Source organism: Megascapheus bottae, chromosome 18, assembly GCF_031878675.1.
Source record: "Megascapheus bottae isolate mThoBot1 chromosome 18, mThoBot2.hap1, whole genome shotgun sequence".
In the NCBI taxonomy this organism is placed as follows: Eukaryota; Metazoa; Chordata; class Mammalia; order Rodentia; family Geomyidae; genus Megascapheus; species Megascapheus bottae.
This window is the reverse complement of record NC_143526.1, coordinates 27,044,138-27,070,817: the sequence shown is the minus strand read 5'-3', so window position 1 is coordinate 27,070,817 and position 26,680 is coordinate 27,044,138. Positions and strand designations below refer to the sequence as shown.

At 48.1% G+C, this 26,680-nt stretch overlaps 3 protein-coding genes across 7 annotated transcripts; 2 read left to right on the top strand and 1 right to left on the bottom strand.

The window, feature by feature from the left end:
* Positions 1-371: 371 nt before the first annotated feature.
* Cpxm1 (carboxypeptidase X, M14 family member 1) lies at positions 372-7,000 on the bottom strand. The gene is made up of 14 exons (XM_090352085.1): positions 6,775-7,000; positions 5,680-5,838; positions 5,431-5,540; positions 5,199-5,338; positions 4,760-4,850; positions 3,729-3,879; positions 3,543-3,631; positions 3,121-3,244; positions 2,841-3,037; positions 2,573-2,752; positions 2,189-2,486; positions 1,882-2,021; positions 833-935; positions 372-719 (listed from the first exon to the last, which is right to left on the bottom strand). Exons 1-14 carry the CDS (start codon positions 6,941-6,943, stop codon positions 478-480), a joined length of 2,193 nt encoding a protein of 730 aa, XP_090208211.1. The 5' UTR covers positions 6,944-7,000; the 3' UTR covers positions 372-477.
* A 12,901-nt stretch (positions 7,001-19,901) lies between these two features.
* C18H20orf141 (chromosome 18 C20orf141 homolog) lies at positions 19,902-20,696 on the top strand. Its single transcript, XM_090352084.1, has 2 exons — positions 19,902-20,310; positions 20,407-20,696. Exons 1-2 carry the CDS (start codon positions 20,045-20,047, stop codon positions 20,645-20,647), a joined length of 507 nt encoding a protein of 168 aa, XP_090208210.1. The 5' UTR covers positions 19,902-20,044; the 3' UTR covers positions 20,648-20,696.
* Positions 20,512-24,776, top strand: Tmem239 (transmembrane protein 239). 5 transcript variants are annotated; one of them, XM_090352079.1, is made up of 4 exons: positions 20,512-20,594; positions 20,937-21,088; positions 21,396-22,422; positions 24,640-24,776. In XM_090352079.1, exons 2-3 carry the CDS (start codon positions 20,938-20,940, stop codon positions 21,866-21,868), a joined length of 624 nt encoding a protein of 207 aa, XP_090208205.1. In that variant the 5' UTR covers positions 20,512-20,594; position 20,937; the 3' UTR covers positions 21,869-22,422; positions 24,640-24,776. The 5 variants fall into 5 exon arrangements, with proteins under 5 accessions (XP_090208205.1, XP_090208206.1, XP_090208209.1 ...); XM_090352080.1 differs by lacking the exon at positions 20,512-20,594 and having other exon boundaries at positions 20,785-21,088; positions 21,408-22,422; XM_090352083.1 differs by lacking the exons at positions 20,512-20,594; positions 20,937-21,088 and adding an exon at positions 21,183-21,267 and having other exon boundaries at positions 21,408-22,422.
* Positions 24,777-26,680: the final 1,904 nt, after the last annotated feature.

Genomic DNA, 26,680 nt, shown 5'->3' with positions numbered 1-26,680 from the left:
GATAGAGCAATAACCTTGAGCACAAAAGCTCAGGAACAGCCAGGCACAGTGGCTCATGCCTATAATCCTAGCTACTCAGGAGGCTGAGATCTGAGGATTATGATTCAAAGCCAGCCCAGGCACTACAAAACCAGTAAGACTTTTATCTCCAATTAATCACCAGAAGACCAGAAGTGGAGCTGTGGCTCAAGGGGTAGGGCGGCAGCCTTGAGCTGAAGAGCTCAGGGACAGTGCCCAGGCCCAGAGTTCAAGTCCTACGACCCACCAAAAAAAACCAAAAAAATAGAAGGGAAGCTGACAGGCAGCCTGAGGCCTGTTCCCAGGTAAGGACTTGAGAAATACAGACAACAGAACACTAGGTGCCAGGCAGCTTTAATGAGCTGGGGCACCTCTTCTACTACTTTGTTCCCCTCCCCACAATTCCCCTTCAGTTCTGGACAGGTCCAGCCTGTCCAAGGCTTCCTCCCACTGGAGCTATTAATCCTTCTTTCCCCTGAGACGCTCCAGCCGTCTCCGAAGGTCTGGGGGCAACTTGGCCTTTGCTGCCAGAAGCTCTCGCAATCTCTGTTTGGGAGTTTTGGTGAGCAGGAAGTTACAGTGGACAGGGCCCTCTTCAAAGGTGACCCGGCAGTCTCGTGTAACTGAATGGTAGCCCTCGGCACTGGCAGTCACAGAATAATCCCCTGGGGTCAGCAGCCGCCAGTAATCCCCATCTCGTGCTGAGGAGAGTGAAAGGCAAGGTTAGCATCCAATGATTCTGGGACTCTCCAGGTCTGCCTCAGCCTAGACTCCACCCCCTCCTTCAGTGCCTCAAACTCCAGTCACTCCTTACCTGTTGTGACATCATGGTTAATCCCTTCCACAGAAATGACAGCATCAGCAATCCCAGCCTCTGTATCCTTGTCCCTTACAACTCCTGAGATGCCCATTCGCACCTATGTGGGAAGAAGGTTGGGTTTTGTCACCACTTTTAAGACAAGAGTTTGCTGTGTATCCCAGGGGAACCTGGAACTCAGCAGATGACAGATGCGATCCATTTACAACTACACCCAGCAGAGAAGTTTATTAAACCCCCTAAGGTGGAGGCAGCATAATCTCTAGTTCAAGGCCATCCTGGGCTGTACAATAAGATTCCGTATCATTACAAAATCAAACAAAACAAAAAGCAGGCTGGGCAACAGTGGTTCATGCTTATAATCCTAGCTACTCAGGATGCTGAAATCTGAAGGATCATAGTTCAAAGCCTGCCTGAGAAGAAAAGTCTATGAAACTTGAGGTCCTATTGACCAGCGAAAAGCTGGGCTGGAAGCACAGCTCAAAGGACCAGTCAAACAAGCAAGCTGAATGAGCAAGCTAAGCAAGCTCAAGGACCCAAGATTCTGGTACTGGGGGGTGAGGATGGGGGAGGAAGCAAACCAGAAGAACCTTTTGTTCTGCATGAGTGTGACTAATGTTCTAGCTTTCTTGTGAACCTGATAAGAATAGTAGAGCTACTAGATGCCCAAGAGACACATTTTTGCTTAATTTATCTCCTGATTAGAAATATCTCTGATTGGGAGGAAGAAGTATCTTTGGGCTTTCCCAAATGCATGGTGACCCACTCTATTTGTGCCTCATATCTTCCCTGAGAAGAGCCCCTGAGACCACCTCTCAGACTGCTCTCTCTGGTACCACTGACTCACATTGGCATCTACACCACCCGGCTAATAAATTGTACTTCCTGTCTAGACTCATCCAAGACAACCGGATGCTAAGTGGCCCGTGGTATCGTGGGAACCTTATGTAGGTTGGACCTTAGAAGAAACCCAGGTGGCAGTAGCAGTCTTAAGTGGAGAGCAGGCTGGCTAGGAGTGAGTCAGGCAGGCTGGGGATTCCGCTGACCTGCTCCAGGTAATTAAGGAGGGCATCTTTGTTATTCTCCCACTCCTGGGACAGCTCGTTCTCATGAGGGAACTTGTCACAGGACAGCTCCACAGTGATCTCAAAGCAGTTGGTGTGGAGGTAGCTGAAGTCATTCATGCCTGGAGGAATTCACAGATGTCAGAGCCTAAGGAGGGCAGAGTGGGAGTTCCACCCCTCCTGGTGCTGTCCCCTGAGTGGTACTTCTAGGTGTTGTACATAACCTGGGTCTGCCATGAGGTGAGGATGGGGCTAATCCACCCCTCCCAGCCCAGGATCCTCCACATACTCCCAGGAACTGTGTGCCAGTCAGCCCCATTGATGATGTTGCCGTGTAAGGAGAAGTCCTGGTTGTGACAAGGCCGGCGATCTGGGTCCTGCATGGCCCGATTACTACCAGCGTAGACCGTGCTAAGCCAACGAAAGACAGCGTCGTCGGCTGTGGGAGTCAGTTCGCGGGCAGCCCAGGGGGTCCGCGTCATGTCGAATGGGTAGGACACCACCAATTCACCCCCATGGAGATTGGCACTCAGCACGAAGGGAATCCGCTTCATCCACTGGATCACTGCCCGCGTTTCAGGAGCCACCTGGACGGGGATTGGTCAGGAGAAGTCGGACAGAGCAACGAGAGGTCCCTGGGTGGTTCTCCCTCACCGCACCCCAGAATACCCACAGTGGCGTTGGGCAGGGTGTAGTATGCAGGCAGTGGCAGGTGATGGTTGGGCACTGTGTGGGGCACCAGCCCGTCATCCTCAGCGTCCCACAGTGGGGTGTTGAGGTCAGCAAAATTGTGATTCAGGTCAATGCCCTGGTGCGTCCAGCGACCTTCTGCCCAGCCTGCCAGCTCAGAACCCTGCCAAGAGAAACCGTGTGTTCAAGCCAAGCAGACTCTGAGCACCAGTGCAGAAGGGGCAGGGTCACCCCCGTGCCGGGTGGCCTACCTTGCGATAGGCGATCTCGTAACCATCGGGGTTCATGGAGGGCAGCAGATGAATGCGTGTCTCAGTGAGCAGCCGGGTCACTCGTGGGTCCCCTCTCAGGTACTCATGGCATAAGAACTGCATCAGAAGCAGAAGCAGCTCCCTCCCGAGGGCCTCATTCCCATGCATGCCAGCCACATAGCGCACTTCAGGCTCCCCTGGGGACACAGAGGGCTCACCGCTGCTTCACACACCTCGCTTTGCCCTCTGCCCACCTCTCCCCCACAGCACCTGCCAGTACCCAGTTCATGTTCTCCAGGCTTGTCTGACATTTCCATCACATACAACTTCAGGCCCTGGTAGCTCTTCCCAATGTTGTAGATGCGGGTGATGTTGGGGCACTGTTCATTTACCTGCTGCATGAGCTGCAGGGGGCGGAAGGGAGCACGAGATGATTACGTCCAGGAGTCAGAACACACTTGACTGTGAAAGGACTTACAAGTCTGTGGTGGGCCACACAGAAGACAGCATCCTAGCATGGCTCACAAGTGGAGCAGCAGAATAGGCCAGAACAGGGCAAGTGCTAGGACAAGGGTAATGAATGACAGCGGAGCTTAGCGATCAGTGGAGAGAAATGGGAGAGGGTGGGGAATGGGGTGGATGGCAGGGGCCATGCAGGCTTTGCTCTGGTAGATAGGGGATAAGAGCCTGCTTATATCTGACCTTCCGCATGTCCTTATAGTTATGATGCCGAAAGTCCAGGGGATCAGAGGAGCCCGGTGCATAGGCCTCAGGATATAAGTCATTAGGATCTGGTAAAAGACGAAGTTCGTGATACAGGGCAAGCTCACAGTGGAGGATGCATCCTGCGCCCAGGCCCTGCCCATCCAGCCTTTCCCAGATGCCCACCTCGGACTGGGCAGGCCAGGATCTCTGCCCGGAGGCAAGATGCACCTCCCTGAAGCCAGGTCTGGGGCAGCAGGCGGATGAAGCGAGCCACCTGAGGCTCTGGTAGGAGGTTCAGCACAGGGGTTTCAGGGTCGGAATTGGCAGGAAATACCTGAAGACATTGAGATCCTTTTTAGGGGTGCTCAAACCCCAAGATCCAGGGAAGAAACTTAGGCTCCCAAGCTGACTTCCTAACCCTCTGTGCTGGGCTCAGATCTATACTGGAGATCTACACCATTTTAAACCAGGACCCGGCTCCCCCTACCCTGACTTCGGCCCCAGACAGCTGTTTTCTGGCTTGGTCACAACTGGCTAGGCCAACATGGCCTTGCAGTTCACAATGGCTCCATCCTGATGCTGCCAGGGCTTCATTCTGTAGCCAAGTGTCAAAGAGATCTGTAACATGGAGAAGTCAACGCTATGAGCAAGCAAGAAGTGATGCAAGCCAGAGGCCCAGGAGCCAGAAGGAGGAAACTTCAGCACAAGGCACCGTTACACCCAGAGCGGTGATAGGGCATCTCCTGAAACATCCTGGGCTGGAGACATGGTATAATGGCAGAGTACTTTCCTGAGTTCACTCTCTAGCACTGAAAGGAAAAAAAACTTCGCACTCAGCCAGGTACTGATGGCTTATACCTGTAATACTAGCTACTAAGGAGACAGGGCAGAAAAGTCTACAAGACTCTTATCTCCAGTTTACCAGTAAAAAGCCAGAAGTGGAAGTGTTGCTCAAGGTTGGTGGGGCACAAGCCTTGAGCACAAAAAGCAAATGAGAGATTGAGGCCCCTAGTTCAAGCCCTGGTACCAGCATGTGTAAGTAAGTATGTGCACACACAATGGGGCCTACTAGGTCTCTCCCCCCGCCCCTCTCTCTCCCCTGATACGCCTAAACGGACATTTATTTTTTGTCCTCAGAGAGGCCTTAACCTAGCCAAGTACTGTGCAATGGTCTAGGGACCACAGAGGGACTCAGCTACTATGGGACCACTTACCGCATCCATCCCAGTGCTGAGATTCCTGCTCCCCCACCAGCTCCGGCTGTCATTGCTGAACTGGACCTTGTATGATGTGACCCAGTCATATCTGAAAGGAAAAAGAAGGCACCAGTGGCTCACACCTGTAATTCTAGCTACTCAGGAGTCTGAGATCTGAGGATTTGGTTCAAAGTCAGCTGGGACAAGAAGTCTTTAAGACTCTTATCTCCAAGAAACTACTCAGAAAAAGCCAGAAGTGGCTCTGTGGCTCAAGTGGTAGAGCGATAGCTTGGAGCCAAAAAGAAGAAGCAGAAGAAGCTCAGGGATAGCACCCAGGCCCAGAGTTCAAGCCCCAAGACAGGTAGAAAAAGAAATAAACTCAGGACTCCTCAGGAGTCCCACCACAGTCCTCCTGTATCCACCATGACTTCTCAGCTAGGGCGGTATCCTGCCTCACCTCCAGATAGAGTTCCTGCCCTGTGTGATAACGCCTGAAAAGCGGACAGGTTTCTTAGCATCCACCTGAAACCAGGGCTCAACATCCTGTTCTTCAGCACACCAGGCTCCATCGTATAGATCACCATCTTCCAGGCCTGACTGTGGGCACAGGATATAGTAGTCAGACCCAGGTAGGTTGAGTAGGGTGGGCCAGGATGAAGAGTGGGCCCTGAGCCGCCCGGGTTGCTGACCTGGATGTTGAGCCGCCCTCGATGTGGTCCAAGACCATAAGATTGGCTGCTAGATGCTTCAAACTGGCTATCTGAAACCTTCAGAGACTCCAGGCCCAATGGAGGGCAATCTAGGAATGGGAAGAGAGCCATGAGACTGGACCAGAGGAAAGATAATCAGAACAGGTAGGAAGCTAGGTTTACACTCCTGGCATAAGGCCAGGAGCTAGGCTGGTAATTGCCCAAGCAGGGCCCCTGGAGAGACAGTACCTGGTTCTTGTGTCTGAGGGCGTTCCAAGGTCCTTGATCGGCTGGTAGTCACCGCAGGTCTTTCAGTTATGGAGTGGCTGAGACGAATTACCTTCTTTCGCTTCCTCACAATGACTTTTTTCCTAATGACTGGAACTAAGACACGCTGTACTGAGGTCCCTAGGGTCCAAAAGAGCCCAGAATGCATCGGGGATGCAAGAATGGTATGAAACCATTCCTGAGGGAATGATCTGCTAGCCCAGGAAGGAATACAAGCCTGTGGCAAGCCTATGTGTAAGTACCCAAAGGACTTAGCCTGGCATTCAAATGGCCTGCAGCCTGACCCTGTTCTAAGCTACTTCTTTGGGACATTTTTCTGACATTCCACCTGGCCAGCCTTGTCTCTGGCCCACTGACCCGATGGAGAGCTACATCCAACTACTAGAAATTGAACATTCCAAAGAGTTGAGTTTGTTTTTTTTCCCTATAGGCGCTTCATATTCCTTCCCTCTCCTGTGCACCCCAATCCTTCACCAGTCACTCTGAGCCTTCTGTGGCTCAAGACTAGAAGCCCTGTCCTAAAGCCCCTGGGCTAGCTCCACTGCCCTTCTCCACTGAGAAGTCTACGTTCTGTGGAGGGCTTTTCCAGCCTGGGCGCTGGGCCTCTCTCAGGGAGAAGTTCAGGGGAGGTCAGGCAGCCTGTCTCTCCCAGTCTGGGGACAATACTGCTGGTTCCGCACAACCCCCACAAAGGGCTTCTCCTTCTTTTGTTCTTTCCCTCAGGACCCTGCCCTAAACTTTTCTCCTACACACAGCTTACTCTGCAACCGTTTTAATCCAGTGCCTTTGCTCCTCTTTCTCCCCTCCACCAAGCCTCAGTTTCTCCATCTGTAAAGGGGGAAGGCTGGGAGGTTGGAACCAGTACCACAACTAACGTCTGAGGAGTCCCCAAGACTGCTGACTACGTCTGGCCGGAATGGGGTTGCTGAATCAGCAGTCCCTGGTGTGTGTGTGTGTGTGTGTGTGTGTGTGTGTGTGTGTGTGTGTGTGTGTTTGTGTGTGTGTGTGCGCGCGCGCGCGTGTGTGTGGTCTGGATCTCTGGATCCCGAGGCTCACCATTCGCCTTCGCTTTCACCTTCCAGAGAGGTTGAGTTGGGGCCAGGGTCGAGCCCGTGGCTGCGGTGGTGGTAGGCGGCGTCAGACTCAGCATGGAGGCGCTGGGCGCCCCCAGACCCAGGCGCCCCGCGGGCGCGAAGACGGCCAAGGCGAACAGGACGCCCCACATGGCTAGCGCGGAGGTACGGGCGCCCGCGGCCCGCCGCGATCAGCGGGTTTGCTTCTTCCTGCCGGTCGCTCGGGAGCCCCCCGCCCCTTCCTGCCGGCCCCCACCCACACCCCACGCCCCTCCGCAGCCTCCGGCCCGCCCACCGCCCGCTGGCCGGACGGCGACCTCCGAGGAGAGAGCCGGGAGGGTCCAGGCGCGGGGCCGGACCGGGGGAGCCCGAGGGGCTGCGGAGAGGGCGGGGCACCCAGGGGCCGCGCCGCCCGAGGCCTCCCGCCCCACCGACCCCGCTCCTCCCTCTCCCACCGTCCCGGGGTAAGGAGCCTAACTTTGCAAAGCCAACCTTCCACTCGGTGCTGCCGGGCGCCGCGGTTACCTATTTGGTACCACGCACGATGGATGCTACGCGCTGTGCATGTGGTGGTCATTTTACCAACTGGTAAACTGAGGCTCCCAGCGGCGGCTAATTCACTTGGCCGAGGTAGAAAAGCGAAGTTTGGGGAGGAAACTAAAACCATAGAAATAGAGGATGAAGAAGAAAGAATCCATCCGGAAGCTACATACAGGTCCCCTGTTAGGGCGGTGGGAGAAAGAATGGGGAAACTGAGGCGGGAGACAGGACGCCCGGTGGGAAGAGGAAGGGATGGTTCTCCAGGAATCCTGAAAGACAGCCCAAGGGGCCCATCCAGAGGCTGCGCTTCTCATCACCACCACTCCCACCACCCTCGCCCCGCCTCTCCTCTCTCCTTTCCTCCCCTCCCCTACTCCTTCCATTGCTCAGCTGCCACGTTCTGGGGTTACATAACCCAAAGAGCCGCCAGCAGCGATACCCAGAAGGCCAGAGCTGGAGATAGAAAGGCTGAGACTGGATGTGCACCCCACGCCGCCTTCCTTCCTCTCCAGGCCTCCTACCCCTTTCTCCCCTTAGTCCTAGTCTCTATTTGGGGATTCCAGAAGGCAAGACCCTTCCCAGCCTCCTCCCGCCTCCCTCTACCCCCCATTGAGCCCCCCCATGCCTGGTGGTCAACTACCCAAGGGGAAGAAAACACATCTACCCACTAAGTGCCTTTGGACTGTGCTTTGTCTTTACTGCCATTCCCTCAAGAAGCAATGCCCACAGATGGCTCTCTCCCCTTCCCCACCCCCACCCCCGGTTATTTTAGGGGGTGCACTATCTATACAAACAATTTGAATTAGTATCAGCATGCCATCACCATGCTGGCCACCTAAGTTCACAAGATGGGAGGAGGCGATTCTGGCATTAAGGCACACAACTGACAAGGCATCTCATGGGCACAAGTCCTGACAAAGCATCTGCTCCACTCTACTCCTGATGGAAAGAAAGCGCCTGCAGAAGGAGGACACCAAACCAAATCCACCCAGAACCAGGTCTCTCACTGGCATGAACCTACACACCTCTGCCCAAATCCAGGGCACAAGAGAGAGGGACATTTATGAGACCAATTACCTGCTGCACTAACAAAGCACATAAGAAAGACAGTAAAAATAAGATAAAATAAAAGGAACCGGGAGTTTGACCTAGTGGTAGAGTGTTTGCCTAGCATACACAAAGACCTGGGTTTGATTCCTCAGTACCACACGCACAGAAAAAAGCCGGTAGTGCTGTGGCTCAAGTGGTATAGTGCTAACTTTGAGAAAGCCCAAAGACAGTACAGGGACAGTATGGTGCCCAGGCCCTGAGTTCAAACCCCAGGACTGGCAAAAAAAAAAAAAAAAAAAAAAAAAGGAGCAGTTTCAAAGTCGTAACACTAGAAGTGCAGGCCTGAGGCACACAAAGAAAGAAAAAAGAAGAGCAGTCCCAAAGTTGTGACACTGGAAGTTCAGGCCTGAGGCTTGCAGGCAGTACTGCAGGCTGTGCCCCTCTTCCAGGTGGGAAGGCCACAACTGGATAGGTAACAGAAAGGAGCCAAGGGCCTATCCTAGCAGAGTCCTTGGTTCAGTGCTTACGTGCTGCCAGCCTTCTCTATCTCCCTCTTTTGCTCTCCATTTGTCTGCCTTATATGCTATAATCAAACACTTTGATTCTTAGGGAGGCAGCCTGAGGTGAACTGATAAGAAGGCCCCATGAAGCTTGGATCCTTCTCAAGTTTAACTTTGCTCTGGAGCGCTACGCATCATTATGTCATCCTACACATAGTCCCAAATGAAAATCAAGTTCTGGTCTGATGGGGCTAGGGTAGGCTGCTTTTGTTATCAGAAAAGTTGGTACATCTATCTTAACTTTTGTGTCCTTCAAGCAGAGAGTTCTAGCAAGCTACCAAATGTAGAGAGATAGGAAAGTTTATCTGGAAAGGAATTCACTTGGAATAGATTGAAAGTGGTCCCTAGGTTGAAAATAATAATGTTATAGCCTTTGTCAGGGGAGGAGAGTACTTCTTGAGACCTTCAGGGAGGAGTCCCTAGCCCAAGTTTAGCCTACAGGGCTAACGTCAAAGGTAGAGAGCAGTGTCATGATAAATGACCCCCTCCAGGAAGGGTCATGAACCTGGGTCTTTGTTAAGTTAAAAACAACTATGGTTCACACGGTTCTAACTGTGGGAATATTTAGGAGGAAGAAGGGAAAGAGAGAGGAAAAACCTAAGAGGGAGAACTATGCAACTATGTGTGAAGCCATCAAGTGTCTTGGAACCGGAGGCCATGGCTGAACTTGTAGAGCACCAACTATGAGCAGAAAAAAATCTGAATGAGAGCACGAGGTCCTGAGTTCAGGCCTCTATACCAGCACACTGACACACACACACACACACACACACACACACACACACACACGGCATAAAGAAACAATGAAAGCTGTTGATCAATAGGGATGTGGGAAGTTAGGGTTAGGGAAAGAAAAAAATAGAAAGTCATTCTGAGAAAAGGACAATATATTCATGTCTGAAATACCATAATGAAATCTTAGTGCACTCAATGTACACAAAAAATATATAATATACACTATAAAAAGGAATGACAGTCAACTAAAACAAGCTCTACTGGAAGAGTTGGGGTAACAAAGGAGGGGGGTGAGGATGCATATGGTAGAAGTAGTTTATTTGCATGTATGAAAATAGAACAAATGAAGCCTGTTGAAATTGTTTTAAGAAGGGAAAGTAGTGAGGGGCAAGATTGACTGGAATCCATTTGTACATATGTGAAAATGTCACAGTGAAACCTTTCCTTGTACAAGTAGTGTGTTAATAATTTTTAAAATCTGCTTGGCACTGGTGGCTCATGGATGTTATCTTAGCTACTCAGGAGGTTGAGATCTGAGAATTTTGGTTCAAAGCCAGCTTGGGTAAGAAAGTTTGTGAGACTCTTATCTCCAACTACCCACCAATAAACTGGAAGTGACACCATGGCTCAAAGCAGTACAGCCTTGAGTGAAAAAGCTCAGGGTCCATGCCCAGACCCTGAGTTCAAGCCCCATCACCAGCTAAAAAAAAATTGTATTGTTCCAGGTGGTTATGAGTAACACATGTATAGAATGATTCTTGATTCATGCTGTAATTCTTTCATCTCTTTTATGTGAATCAAAAGAGTGTGGCCTAGCGGTAGAGTGCTTGCCTAGCAGACACAAAGACCTGGATTCCTCAGTACAACATACACAAAAAATGTCGGAAGTGATGCTGTGGCTCAAGTGGTAGAGTGCTAGCCTTGAGAAAGCTCAAGAACACTGCCCAGGCCCTGAATTTAAGCCCAGGACTTGCAAAGAAAAGAAGAGCTGTATTGATTCTCTGGTAACAGTCTGAACAGGTACCAAGGCTGCTTGATTTCCTTTAAAGTCACTTCTGTGGCTCCAGCCCCATCCCCATCCCCATCCCAGTTTACCAAATAGATATGAAAAAGAGGAGGCAGCAAAGGAGATATAGGAAACAGGATAGTTGGGTTCTGTGGCTCACATCTGTAATCCTAGCTACTCAGGAGGCTGAGATCTGAGGATCATGATTCAAAGCCAGCTCAGATAGGAAAGTCTGTGTGAGACTCTTATCTCTAATAAACTCAGAAAAGGCTGGAAGTGACACTGTAGCTTAAGTGATAGAGTGCTAGCCTTGAGCACAGAGGCTCAGGGACAGCCTCCAGGCCCTGAGTTCAAGCCCCAGGACTGCTAAAACAAAAAACAAATAAAAAAAAAAAAGGCTATCACATAAATAGAGAAAAAAACAAATCATTTTTTCACAAAGAAGTGATGAGACAAGAGTGTCTCATCTTTCCTCATTCTTTTTCAGATATTTCTCTTGCTATTATAAAGGCATGTGCAGAGGGATTATAGTTACAAAAGTAAGGTAAAAAGTACATTTTGAGTGGCCGGGAGTTTGGCCTAGTGGTAGAATGCTTGCCTAGCATGCACAAAGCCCTGGCTGGCTTCAATTCTTCAGTACCACATACATAGAAAAAGCCAAAAGTGGCACTGTGGCTCAAATGGCTCAAATGGCAGGACGCTAGCCTTGAGCAAAAAGTGTCCAAGGACAGTGCCCAGCCCCTGAGTTTAAGCCCTAGGAGTGGCAAAAAAAAAGTACATTGTCCATAAAGAAATGTGCTCTATGCTTGCCTAGCATGCATGAAGACCCAGGTTCGATTCCTTGGTACCACACATAGGAAAAAAAAAAAAGCTGGAAGTGGTATTGAAGCTCAAGTGATAGAGCTCTAGCCTTTAGAAAGTCCAAGGACAGTGCTCAGCCCTGAGCTCAGGCCCAGGACTGGCACAAAAAAATAAAAATAAAAAAAGAAAGAAATGTACTCTACCTGACATGTAATTGTAATCCCTTTCTACATCACCTTTATTATAACAATAAAATAATTATAAAACATAACACTTTTTTTGGACAAAGTTACCCTTTTCCTTGCTTTCTCCCATTTTCATTTGCATGTGAGTGTGTGGTGTGTGTGTGTGTGTGTGTGTGTGTGTGTGTGTGTGTGTGTGTGTGTGTGTATGTGTTAATCCTAGGTCTTGAACTCAGGACCTGGGCCCTGTCCCTGAGCTTTTGTGCTCAAGGCTAGCACTCTACCACTTGAGCAACAGCTTCACTTCCAGATTTGTTTCTTTTTCTTTTTGTTAGTTAATAAGACTGTCATGGGCTTTCTTGCCCCAGCTGGCCTCAAACTTCAATCTTCTGATCTCAGACTTTTGAGTAGCTAGGATTACAGACATGAGCCACTGGCACCCAACTCACTTTCCTCACTCTTTTTTTTTTTTGCCAGTCCTGGGCCTTGAGCTCAGGCCTGAGCACTGTCCTTGGGCTTTCTCAAGGCTAGAGCTCTACCACTTGAGCCTCAGCACCATTTCCAGCTTTTTTTTGTTGTTGTTGTGGTACCGAGGAATCGAACCCAGGTCTTTGTGCATGCTAGGCAAGCTACCACTAGGCCAAACTCCTGGCCCCTTTCCTCACTCTTATTCACTGTGACATTGGAATTCCTAGCCAGAGCAATAAGGTAGGAGAAAGAAATAAAAGGGATTCAAATAGGGAAGAAAGGACAAGTATCTGTGATTCACACTTACAATCCTAGCTATTCAAGAGGCTGAGATGTGAGGACTGTAGTTCAAAATCATTAAGGTAGACAAATCAGTAAGACTCTTATCTTCAATTAACCAAAGACTAAAAAGTAACTAGAGGTGTGACTCAAGTGGTAAAGTGCCAGCTGTTCAAGCAATTCAAGCCCCAGTGCCCCGCCCCCAAAATGGGAAAGGAAGAAGTAAAATTATCCCAACTTGCAAATGGTAAGATTTTCACACACACACAAAGAAAAAAAACTGGTAGAACTGATAAATCCCTTTAAAAATATAGCAGAATATTAAAAAATACATTAAAAAAATCAGAAACTTTTCTATAGACCAACAATGATCAGGCTGGGAAAGAAACCAGGAAAACAATTCCACTCACAATATTCTTAAAAACAGACAAACAAAACCCCTAAAAATTAACTTAGGAAGTAAAACACCTCTATAATGAAAACTACAAAAATTAACTTAGGAAGTGAAATACCTCTACAATGAAAACTATGAGCAAAAAAATTGAAGATGCCACCTGAAGATGGAGAGACCTCCAATATTCATGGTTTGGCAGAATCAATATTATGAAAATAGTCAAACTTCCAATCGTAATCTACCCATCAAATTCAGTGCAATACTCATCAAAATCCCAGTATCATTCTTCACAGAAAGTATAGAAATCAATCAAAAATGTATATGGAGGCATAAAAGACTCTGAATAACAAAGCAATTCTAAGTAGAACAAACAAAAAACAGGGCTGGAGATGTCACAATACCAGACTTCAAATCATACTACAGAGCCATAATAACCAAGCCTGTTTGGTACTAGTATGCAAACAGATCTGAAGACCAATGGAACAGAATAAAAGTACCAGAAATAGCTGAGTGCTGATGGCTCACACCTGCAATCCCTGCTATTCAGGAGACTGAGATCTGAGGATCATGGATCTAAGCCAACCAGGACAGAAAAGTCTGTGAGACTCTTATTCCCAATAAATTACCAAGAACATTGAAAGCAGAGCTGTAGCTCAGGTGCTAGAATGCTAGATTTGAGCAAAAGAAGTTCAGCAGCAGTGCCCAGGCTCTAATTCAAGCCCCAGGACTGGCAAAAAAAAGTACCAGAAATGAAGCCATCTAATTTTTGACAAGTGAGTAAAAATATATATACTGGAGAAAAGAGCCTCTTCAACAAATGATACTGGGAAAACTAGCTATCCACTTTCAGAAAAATTGAAACTGGGACCTCTATCTCATACCTCTATTAAGTTCAATTGAATCTAAAGACTCAAATAAGACCTGAACTTTAAATCTAATACAAGAAAACATGAGGAATACTCTGAAAGTTTAGGTACAAGTAAATATTTATTGGATAAGACTCGTCTAGAAGATGGCAACAAGAATTGACAAATGAGACTACCAAAGGAAAGAGTTTCTTCACAGCAAATAAAACAATTACCAGAATCAAGAGACAACCTTCAGAATGGAAGAAAAACCTTTACCAGTTACTCAATAGACAAAAAATTAATTACCAGAATAAACAAAGAGCTAAAAAAATAAACAGCTTAAGAACAAAAGTCCAATTACTAAATGGGCAAATGAACTATTTAAATATATAGTTCTCAGAAGAACTACAAATGGCTAATAGATGCATGAAGAAATGCTTATCATCCTTAGCTATAAAGGAAATGCAAATCAAAACCACACTAAGACTCTATGTCACCCCAGTCAGAATTGCATCTTTCAAGAAGACAAGGATTTGGGGAGAGGGGAGACAGAAAGGAATTTTCATGCATCATAAGAAGGAATGTAAATTAGTGCAACCACTTTGGAAATCAGGATGGTGATTTCTCCAAAAATGAAAAATAGATCTTTCTTATGACTCCACCATACCACGATTGACCATATAGCTGAAGGAGAGTAAGTCAGTATATCAGAAAGACATCCAAATTTCTATGTTGTTATTATTTTTTGCCAGTCCTGGTGGTTGGACTCAGGGCTGAGCACTGTCCTTGGGCTTTCCTCAAGGCTAGCGCTCTACCCCTTGAGTCAAAGCACCACTTCTAGCTTTTTCCTGTGTATGTGGTACTGAGGAATAAAATCCAGAGCTTCATGCATGCTAAGCAAGTACTCTACCACTACATCACACTCCCAGTCCTTCCTTCCTTCCTTCCTTCCTTCCTTCCTTCCTTCCTTCCTTCCTTCCTTTCTTCTTTCCTTTCTTTCTTTTTTGGTAGGTCATGGGGCTTAAACTCAGCCTGGGCATTGTCCCTGAGCTCTTCAGCTCAAGACTACCGCTCTACTCTTGAGCCAAGCCTCACTTCCCGTTTTCTAAGGATTAGAGATAAGAGTCTCAGGTTCTTTTGTGCCCGGGCTGGCTTTGAACCTTGATCCTCAGATCTCAGCCTCCTGAATAGCCAGGATTACAGGCGTGAGCCACCTTGTGCCCGTGGTCCCAGCCCTTTCTGTGCTTTTTATAACCCTGTTCACCATGATGCAATCAGCAAAATACTCAAAAACAGATAAGGATATGGCATACACATATACATACACAAACACACACACCATGGAATATTACACAGCCATAAAGAAAAACGAAATGGGGCCAGGGGCATGGCCTAGCAGTAGAGTGCTCACCTAGCATGCATGAAGCCCTGGGTTCAATTCCCCGGAACCACATGCACAGAAAAAGCCAGAAGTGGTGCTGTAGCTCAACTGGCAGAGTGCTAGCCTTGATCAAAAAGTATTTGACCTAGTGGTAGTGTGCTTGCTAGCATGCACGAAGACCCGGGTTCGATTCCTAGGTACCACATACATAGAAAAAAAAGCTAGAAGTGGTGCTCTGGCTCAAGTGGTAAAGCTCTACCCTTACAAAAATCCAAGGACAGTGCTCAGACCCTGAGCCTAAGCCCAGGACTAGAAAAAAAAAAAAAGGTTCAAGGACCATGCTCAGGCCCTTAGTTCAAGCTCCAGGACTGACAAAATAAAAAATAAAAAAAGAAAAAGAAAAAGAAAGGAAAATGAAATGTCATTTTCAGGAAAATGTATGGAATTGAAGGACATCATATTGAGTAAGACAAGGTCTAAAAACAATATATCTTATGTTTTTGCTCATATGTGGAAACTACACCTAAAATACATATTCATAAACACAAACATATATATATATATGTATAGACACATAATTATATATATGAATAAATGGAATATAAATATAGAAATATACATGTATAAACATAGTTACATATATGGATTAAACATAATATAAATCTAAGAGAATATTTAGAATGGAAAAGGGAAAGAGAAAAAGAGGGTAAATAGTTCTGAAATATTATTCAGCTATATATAAAAATAACAAATTCTTCAATAAAAGCTGTTGATTAATAGGTCATTAGGAGGAAAGAAAAGAGAAACAAGGTGACAGCTGGGTGCTGGTGGTTCATGCCTATAATCCTAATGCCTTAATTTGGGAAGCTAAGATACAAGGACTGATTCAAAGCCAGCTGGGGCTGGAATATCACAAGCAAAAAGCCCAAAGTGGAGCTGTGGTTCAATTGGCAAAGTGCCAGGCTTTGCCAGGGACAGCACCAAAACCCTGAGTTTAAGTTCTGGGACTGGTAAGAGGAGGAAGAGGGGGAAAGGAGGAGGAGGAGGAGGAGGAACAGATTCTGTTGGGGAAGAGTTCTAATGAGAGGGAGTTGAACTAACAAGGAGAGTGGATGCATATATTCAAAGTAGATTGTTTTCACGTATAAAAAACAGAACAGTGATAAATGTTGAGTTGTTTCAGTAAGCAGGAAGGGAGAGTAATAGAGTGGGACAGAAATGATTACAATCATTGTAAATGTGTTTGTCTTCCCCTGTATAACAAAATTATTCTGATAGGAAAGAGAAAAAAAGAAGGAAAGAAAGAAAAAGAGAAAGGAAGGGAAGAAAAGAAAAGACAGGTCAGAGACTCCCACCTCAAAGCCCTTCTCCACTTAGTAGTGAACTGATTCAAATTCTTCCAGGCTTAAGTCTCCAGCAAGTTTATCTGCACCACCCTCAGAACCACGTTGTTTCCTACCCACGCCTTACCCACTCCCTCTGCTCCTGCTTCTATCCTACTGGCACACAGCATTCTAGCTGCACCAGACAGTCAGCCTTCATTCCTTTGTACTTATGCACTGTGTTCAAATCTCATCATTTATATCTGTTCCCAAAGGCTGTCCCTGAGTAAAGTCAGTTCAGTCCTCGTATCACCCCTGCTTTCACCCTTTCATTCTGCTAGTCTTCAAGGCACTCAACATGTTCTCAGACCATGTTTTGTCATGTTTACTGTCTCCACCATGGGCACGAGTTCAGCATTCCTCCAGAAGAGCTGCCCCTCAGGATCTGAAGAAATAAATAAATAAATAATAAAAAGCATGCATTGCTAGTGTTCATGCCTATAAATTAATTTTCTACTTCTGAAGTTACTTGGTCTTTAAAGTTTTGGGTTTTTTTTTTTTTGCCAGTCCTGGGGCTTGAACTCAGAGCCTGAGCACTGTCCTTGGGCTTTTTCCTCAAAGCTGGCACTCTGCCACTTGAGCCACAGCACCCCTTCTGGCTTTTTCTCTGTATGTGGTACTGAGGAATCGAATCTGGGTCTTTGTGTATGCTAGGCAAGCACTCTACCACTAGGCCAAACTCTCAGCCCCATCTTTAAAGATTTATTTTTGACATTCTTTTTTATTTTTAAATTTTTGTGCCAGTCCTGGGATTTGACTTGTTAGAGTCTAGACACTGTACTTGAGCTAGTGCTCAATCACTTGAATCACAGCTCCGCTTTCAGTTTTTTGTGGTTAATTGGAGATAAGAGTTTTGCAGACTCCTGCCTTTGAAGAACAATCCTCAGATCTCAGCCTCCCCAATAGCCAGAATTATAGGCATGAGCCACCACTGCCTTGCTCATATTCTAATTTGTTAAAAGTTTATTTAAATATTGATCCTCCAATTGTATTGACTCTTCTTAGAAGATTTTTGACACACTTCTCAGGAATTAGCTTTATTGTTAATTACTTCTATTTGGTAACTTTTACCACCTGAGAACTACCCTAGAGTAACTGCATCTCTGTATTGGAAGGCTAAGCAACCAACAATGAAGCAAAGACTTGGCAATCCTCACCCTTTTTACCTTCTGTTTCCAAAGCCTGCTTTCACTATGCTTCGATGAAGCAGCTCCAGTGAATCCTATTTCTGATACCAAGACCATTTTTGGAAAACCCCAAGACCACTCTCAGGTTTAATAGTTCACTGGAAGAATTCAAAGAACTCAGCAAAGTAGTTACTACACATGATGTTGCTGATTACAGAGAAAGGGTACAGACTGCAAAGCATCAATGGAAAAAGGTGCCTAGGGCAGATGACAAGCTCTGAGTTGTCATCTGTCCTTAAACCTTTCAGCATAATGTATGACCCACAGATACAGAAAATCACCAACAAGGGAAGCCCACTAGAAACGTGGTGTCCAGGATCTTTAGCAGGGGTCATCTCATAGTTGACCTCCTCCCATGTTGCTGGCCTTAATTTGGTCCCTCTAGGGATTGTGATGCTGTATGGGCCAAGATTCCAATGTAAATGACATTATTGCCATCTATTATCTGATGTGGACCATGAACCCCAGATAAGTAAAACTCTTTATATTGGGTAGGCTACTCCAAGAACTTAGAAGAAACTTGGCAAAGCTCATCAATATGAATGAGCAGTCAAACACTGTTATCTCTAGTGCTGTCTTATCCAGATTAGAGTTCTGTATCTCCTTTTCCCCCATTTTTTTCATAAGGGAGCCACAGCCTGAGATCATCTGACACATGTGCGTGATGGGACCAGTTCTATGGTACAATTCAACTTCTAAAGCTATCTGAAGTCGGGTGAGGCTAGACCTCAGGCAGAACCATATTTTAGCTTCATTTGTTCGTCTCCCTCAACTTTCTACAAGTTTTCTTCTGGGGGCACTCTCACTAAATCATGTATCCAGTGTCAGTCACAATGCATGGTATGTAGGTGTGAATGAAGAATAAACCCTGGAGGAGATTATTGCAAATCGAATTGCTTATAAATTTATTCAGAGCACATTGCATATAGCAAACCCTTAAGGAGCATTCATCATATCCTATTACCCAATAGTTTTGCAAAAATGTAGTTGCTTCATTTCCGTATACTTAGCAGGATAGGATCCTCAAATCTGAATGTCCAGCAATGCAACCTCTTTTTTTTTTTTTTTGCCTGTTCTAGGGCTTGAACTCAGAGACTAGACACTGTCTTTGAGCTTTTTCAAGGCTAGCCCTCTTCCACTTGTGCTACACCACCACTTTGGCCTGTGTACATGGTACTGAGGATTCGAACCCAGAGCCTCATGCATGCTAGGCAAGCATTCTACCACTAAGCCACATTCCCAGCCCCTACCCTGGTTTCTCAAGTCACTAGATATGTTGACATCTCTGTAGTCACCACCCATTGACAGATTATCAGTGGAAATAGGTTGTTGTTTTTAGGTGATCAATCCCTTTCTTGTTCATTTGTCTTAACTCCATCTTCAGAAGTTGTTTTTTATTATTTATAATTATTAAGTAGTTGTACAAAGTGGTTTCAATTTAGTAAGTCAGGTTATAAGTACAACGCATCTTGATTGATGTCACCACTTCCATCGTTCTCCCCAGTTTTCTCCCCCTAAATTCCTACTCTCACATTACATAGTCCAAGGCAGCTGCTAGTTACCCCTCTCATTTTCTTTTAAATGTAGGGGTCTATGTTGCCCAACATAACCTCAAACTTACAATTGTCCTGCCTCAATCTGCTGAGTTCTGGGATAATAGGTTTATATCAATTTGCATGGCTCACTAGCACACTTTTTGAAACCTCAGCAGCTTATAGCACCTTCCATAAATTGTAGTGGTTAGAAATAGCTTCCTCCCAAGCCACCCTCATTTAGCAGGTCACCTGGAAGCCCAACTCCAGAAAGCTCCCATTTGCAGAACTTTTCTCTGTATTCCAAGAGATTAGTCATGAAAAGAAAAAGCCCTTTACCCCCAAGGGCCTTGTAAGTATCACCTCGCTCAGGAAACACTCCAGAGACAGATTGAATGTTCCCAGACTGATGGCTCTGGGAACTTGAAGAAGAGAGTAACCCATCATTTTTTTTGGACAGCTCTCCAAAGGAGTGATGACATTCCTGACAACCCAGAGTACCATGGGAAAGCCCAGGGGCACAGAACTTGCAAAGGCAAAAGGCTGAGAATTAGTTCTCAGACATCACTGACTTCCTGGTTAAGACTCACTTAGTTCTTAGGAATCGCTGACTGACACGGGTCTTACTTAAACCCATGTGCTTATGAGGCCAGACAGCTGCGACCACTCCCTGTCCCAGGGCCTCACCTGGCACTAGGTCATAATCCCAGCTGCGCAGTCCTAGAATGGCTGGCCCAAGTGAAAGGAGGTGAGGAAGGGGTGGGGTGTACAGGGGAAGGGGGGGAATTCCTGAGGATCCTGGATCCCTACTCCAAGCCCACCTTTGAGTATAGCCCAGGGACCCCTTCCCCTCCCCCCCTTTCCTCCCTTCCAATACCAGCTGTTCTGACCACTTTCCATTTTCCTCTATGACCCTGTTCTGCTTACCCAGGCCCAAATCCCTTGCAGATCCCATCCCATGCCCTCCCAGAGGTCTGGGTGCGGGGGAGGGATCAAGTAGGCCAGTGCACCTATGTGTGTCCTGCTGTGATCCTAGCTGGGCCCAGCTTCTGGACAGTGTCCTAGGTCTGGGGGCACTAGGGCTGACACTTGGAGCCATCTTTTCCATGACTGGCCCAGCCCTGTTGCTGCTGCTGCTACTGACCAGCTTCCTCACCTTTGACCTGCTCCACAGGTAAGTGGGCAACCCCCTGGCAATTGGGCATTGTAAGACAGGGAGTGCAAGTGGGCCAACTTTCCGGAGCCCAACTGATATCCTCTCTCCCCACAGGCCTGCCACAAGTCCCACTTCGCCACAACACAGACTTCTCCCAAGGGGCCAAAGTCAGGGAGCCGGTGAGGGGCCAGAACAGCAGGCGGCTCCCTTCTTCCCAACAGAAGCAATTCCAAGACAACTCAGCCTCCAGGATGCATTGCTTCTGCTGCTCCTGAGCCTGGGGCTGCTCCTGGGAGTTCGAGGTATGCCCTTGGCTCTGCTAGGCCTGGCTTTCTGCCTCCATCCTTGGATCTGAGGACCCACCTCAAACACTGAGCGCTCTTCAAAGAAAAAGTTAATTGGTCTTCCTGATTTCTTAGGCCTCCTCGCCATCCTGAGCTAGACAGAGGGACACGCCCTTTTAATCTCAGCCTGAACTTCAGGGGACCTCTGGCCTCATAATGTAGAGAGGAGAGTCAGGACTGAGGCTTGAGGCAGCACCAGAAGGCAGGGGAGGAGGCAGGGAGATCAAGATGGGATGTGCCAGCTGACTCAGAGCCTATAGGTTGAGGGTAACCATTCTGGCCTCCCCTGTGGTTCTGGAGAATGAGAGTCCATAGAAAAAGACTTGGAGCTGACATCAGTCATCAAGGAAGGGACAGTGATGGAGGCTTCCAGAAACTAGCAGGAGAAACTGCATCTGCAGAGCTCACCAAGCTCCTCTGCCAGCCTAGAAGGCCCATGGAGAGGAACTCAGGTGAGCCCCAACACCATACAGGGGGCTCCTGTCTTGACTGGACCCCACCCCAGTCCGGGTCATAATGGGACTCTCCCAGGGATGGTGGGGTGTGGGTGAGAGTGAAAGGCTTGGATCTGGCTGCCAGGCTATCCTGGGTGCAGCAGGAGACAATATGACTTAAATGGCTTTTTCCCGAGGTAAGTCTCGGGTCCCAGGGGCTCAAGGCCTCACCCTGCCCCACCCTCCTGACCCCCTGTACCAACACCTGCCCTGAATTCCCAAGCATCGCCAGCGGCTCCTGCAGCTGGCCTGGACCTGTCCCTAGGTGCACCACCAGCCATGATGCAGCAGTCTCGACTGGAGACGGATACCAACGGAGCCGGCGAGGGGCCGCAGCCGGCAGCGTCCTGGTCAGCCTGGGTCACCAGGCAGGGCTGGATCCGCTGGTGGGCATACCACATACCTCCCAGCTGGGTCCAGTGGTGGACAACATCAGGCTGGCGGCAACCACTGCAGCGCATACTGTGGGGTGTGGAGGGGGCACTCTACCTGCTGCTGGCACTCATGCTCTGCCATGCGCTGTTCACTACTGGCTCCCACCTCCTCAGCTCCCTGTGGCCTGTGGTAGCTGCAGTGTGGCGTCACCTGCTGCCGGCCGTGCTGCTGCTGCTACTCAGTGCTCTGCCTGCCCTGCTCTTCACAGCCTCCTTCCTGCTGCTCTTCTCCACTCTGCTCAGCCTCGTGGGCCTCCTCACCTCCATGACTCACCCAGGCTATGCTCAGGACCTGGTTCCCTAGAAGGGCAACCCCACCTGGATGTCTCTCACTGTTGAGCCCTGGACCCAGGGCATGAACATCGGGGAAGAGGGCGGGTAGTGGAGCCTTAGCAGGCCCCAGACCCCTCATCCAGAGCAGAAGCCTGGCCTCTTGGCACCTACCTCAAGCCCAATGCTGCAGGTACCTGGAAGGAGGGGTCAGAGGCTTTGAGAAGAGGGGACAGGACAGATGGCTGAGCTTGGGAACACAGCTTGCCCACAGCACCGAGAGCACCTAAGGGGATGTGGGAACAGCACGGGGGCTCCCATGGAAACATAGCTGCTCAGCCCTCTCAGCTTGAGACTCGTTGAGAGCGTCTTCCTGAGTTACCCTCCTTGCCATCCTTTCAGCCAAATCCCCTCTTCTAATTCCAGGAGGACCACAGACTCTAGAAAGGGCCCCACTGACAGAAAGCTAACTGGGTGAGGGATGGCCAGAAGGCCCTAGAGATCTCACCTTATTCATCTGCCCAGGGCGCCCCCTCCTTACCGGCCTCTGTCCACACCCCAGATCTGGGAAATGGGTCAACCAGAGAAGTTTCACTATTTTTGTTTGTTTGTTGTTGTTGTTTGATGCTAGAGATTGAACCCAGGGCCTGGCATATGCTAAGTACAAGCTCCACCTCTTTTCATTTTATTTTATTTTTTTGTCAGTCCTGGGCTTGAGTTCAGGGCCTGAGCACTGTCCTTGGATTTTCCTCCAGGCTCGTGTTCTACCCTGAGCCACCGCACCACTTCTGACTGGTACTGAGGAATCGAACCTGGGTCTTCGTGCATGCTATCACTAGGCCAAACTCCCGGCCCCAAGCTCCACCTCTTTAGCTGTAGCCCCAGTTTCTTCTGCTATGGAAAAACAGGTCTCATTTCAGTCACCTACATAAGGCATGGCCCTGGCCAGTTCATTCTCTCTGAACGTCAGTGTTAAATGGGTCCCAGGGTTATTCCAGGGGATACTAAAATTGTAAAGGTTTAAAAAAAAACCTGTAAAGATGTTTTGAGCTCTAAAAACATGCTGTAGACTCCAAAGGTCTTTTGACTCATAAACTAGATGAGACAGCAAAGGAGCTTCACGAGGCTTTCTGATTAATGCTCTGTCATGGATAGAATTTGGAGCCTCTAATGATAAACAGAGGATGGATGGAAGGTGTGGACCAGATGTAAAATATCATGTGCCATGAAATCTCAAAGTGAGCAGATGTGGAACTCCTCTGATTGTGAAATGCTTGGGGCTGGGGCAAAGTGCCAGGACATCCTGGCACAGCTGTGTGAGTAGGGAGGAAGATAATGACTCAGGGATGTCCAGAGCCCATCCAGCAGAGCTGCTTGTAACTAAGAAGGGTATTTCTTGACAAAGTAGCATCCCCTGACATCCCAGATTCCGGTGATTCACATGATGATGACCCTGCCCTACAAAAGAACAACACTGAGTGATTAGATCAAAGGTTAAGCCGATGAGACATGCTAGACAATTCCCTTACAGCTAGAACCAATTCACTCAGCCTCCATCTAGTCCCAACTATTTATAGCTAGTCCTAAAATCCTGACTCCTAATGCTTTAGGCCCAAGATCCCCCTCTCCTGCCACCTAAATACTTGGACCATGAGGAACATGGTCACTAATTAGATGTCTCAGCATGGAGTTGACATACAGGTCCTTCCTTCCTGTTTCTTTGAGTAAGACCTGTTATTGAAGGTAAGAAAGGATATGGAGATGAGATGGTATAGCTTCCTGGCTATCATGGTGTGCATGTTGGGACTGGTTTCAAATCCTAGCGCTGTTTTTTTTTTTCAGCTCCACAGCCTTGGAGCTAAGCCTTCCTGAATGTCATTTTTTTCTGGGATAGGACAATGTCAAGGAAACCTGTCTTGGGGATTCTGTGGGGTTCCTTAAAAAAAAAGTCTGATCTGGCTCTTATTGCTACAATGTATAGCTAGAGTGTAACAATCTCATTTTGGAGATAAGATGTCAGCTTGGGGGTGACTAACTTGCTCGTGGCCAGGTCACACTCTACTCCAGTGGGTGGTAAGGCTATGGGAGAAGATCCCGAGAGTTTCCTCATTCTCAAAGGCTCCTATCTGAAGTGAATCTCAGGCCTAGAGATACCATGAATCAAACCAATCTAGATCCTCTGGAGATCTGGAGATCTGGAGATCAGAATGTGTGACCTGGATCCTTCATTGATTTGGCTCCATATTCCTGGCCAGGGATATCATTCTGGTGTCTGAAAGTCATTCTGATGAAAAGAAGCTATCATTCAAGACATAGGCAGGATCAAGGACCTGTCCACATATGAATACCCATTTTTTCCATGCCATTCCTGTGGTGTAGGATAGAATTAGTATAGCAAGACTGGGAAGCAGAGAGGGAATACTTGACCCAGATTAGGCCTACTCATACCTTATGACCAAGCAACCCAGACCTTTGAATATACCCAGCAGTATATGTGCTCCATCAGAGCTAGCTAAAAATGCAGCCATTGCCCTAGCCCTAGACTTGCCGAGCCACAACCTTCATTTCAACAAGATTCCCAGGTGATACACATGCATGCTAAAGTTTGGGACATGCTGCATAAGGAGAGAGATTTGAAGATATTGATGGGGGTAAAGCATAGAGATGGCATCATGAAGAGGAGGCAGAAGCTACTTGGATCAGTCTTAAAATCTTAGCACTTACTGACAAGAAAAGAAAATACGATTTCTTTTGCACACGTTTAAAATGCATAGCAGCAAAACCTTGTTTTGTTTTTCCCCCAAGAACACCTGAAAACAAGAGATAAACCAAATGGCATGGACAACTAGGGGGAGGCAAATGGAAGTGAGAGAGCAAAAGAGAATAAAGCCAAAGACCTTTGCCGAGAAGAAAATGATATAATTCCTGACATTCCTTTTAATGTGGACAAAGTCATCCATTTAGAGTGAAAAGGTTGTTTTTTTGTTGTTTTTTTTAAATACAAGCCTGGGGAAAATGGACACGCTAGAATGAAGGAGTTCTAAGCTTTTCTGGTTTGGGCTAAGAAAGGAAGAACTGTCTCTCTGGTTTGTATAACCACAACCATCAGATGGGATATTTTTGCCTATGCTCCCCAATTCATCCCAATAGCCTTATCTGATAGAGTTGGTATGGGCTGGGGGCTGGGAATCAGTGACTATCCCGCTCTGGCCTAAGTCAGCTGCCGGATGGTAGCTCAGTGGTAGAGTGCTCTTCCAGCATGAGCAAGCTATGACTGGGGACCTGGGTTCCATCCTTAGCAAACCAAATTAAACAGAGCATAAGGAGGCAGGGCGGAGGGTCAACTACCAGTGGCCTTTTGTTTGAACAGAGCAGATCCACCACCACAGAAACAAACTCTAGCGGAATACCTAAGAAATGGGAGAGGAGCAGATACCCAGGAGGACCTCCCCGTGCCTCCTCCCCCACTCCAGAAACTGGGAGCATCCAGCACAGCTCCAAAGGGCTGTATCAAGGCCATGGCTGGTTGTCCAGAGGGTACCTCTTGAGATGAAGCGTTAACAGTCACCCAAAAGGGAAGAAAAGGGGTCCTTGGCAAGAGGGAGGGCTCCCAAGGCCCACTGGCCCTCAGGCTCGTGGGTCCTGAAAAAAACCGGGCGATGGCCTGGGGTGCATGGCCCTTAGAACCAAGCAGTCCACAAGAGACCACAGGGGAGGACAGAGGAGCCGGGTCATCTGGGACTGGGCAGGCGCCCCAAGATAGGGGCGCGTCTCTGAGACGCAGGCACGTGCTGGGTGCGTCGGGACCACAGGGCGGGGCGGGGGCGAGGTGAGAGGGGGAGAATGGCAGTGGAGGTTGGGAAGTTGGTGTTGGGGACACCAGAGGCTGGGCGGCGGGCTCAGGCGCATGGCAGAGGGTGACAACCACCCCAGGCGGGCATCGAGGCGGGAGCGTGGAGACACAGGCCTGAGGCTGTGGAGGAACTCTGAAGCCCACCCTGCAGTGGGAGGGCCGTGGGCAACCACCCAAGCCACGTCCTGAACGTTAGACGGTCGGGGCTTCGGCTGCCTGGGCACCGCTGCGTGTGCGAGGCGCGCCCCCTGGCGGACATCTCCGGCTCTGACCCTATAAGATCGGAGGATGCTGGAGTTGGGTAAGGGGCGGCGCGCACACAAGCTCGGTGGGGCAAGGCCTGGGGCCAGGGAGAGACATCTCAGGATCATGGTCATTACAATAGTAGCTTCGTTCTTGTCCCACATCTCTAACTGAGCCTACCAGCCAGGGTCTTGAATCCTGGAGGGCAGAGCTTAACGACTTCTGGGAAAAGCTGGGTGCTGGTGGTTCATGCCTGTCATTCTAGCTGCTCAAGAGGTCAAGATCTAAGGATCGCGGTTCAAAGCCAGCCCGGGAATAAAAGTCTGTGAGATTCTTCTCACCCATGAACCACCAGAAAACCGGAAGTGGCACTATGGCTCCAAGTGGCAGAGCACTAGTCTTGAGCAAAAAGGAGCCCAGGGACAGCACCCAGGTCCCAAGTTCAATCCCCATGACCATCAAAAGAAGAAAATTCTGGGAAGGAAAGTCCACTTATAACAGATTTGACTGTTCTGACTCCTGACCTAGCTCCAGTTTGATACTATCATTCTTCCCAGGGTAAAAGTCTGGCCTTTTTATGAGGTCCTGTTAAAGATGTGGCCACCACCAACTCTGGACAAGCTATGACTTCAAATATATCCAAACATATCCATTTACATTTCGAACAAACCTTTGCTTCCTTTATACCCACTCATTACCTTCCAAATACTTTCCATCTTAGAAATAAATATGAAAAGGTAGCCCTCTGTA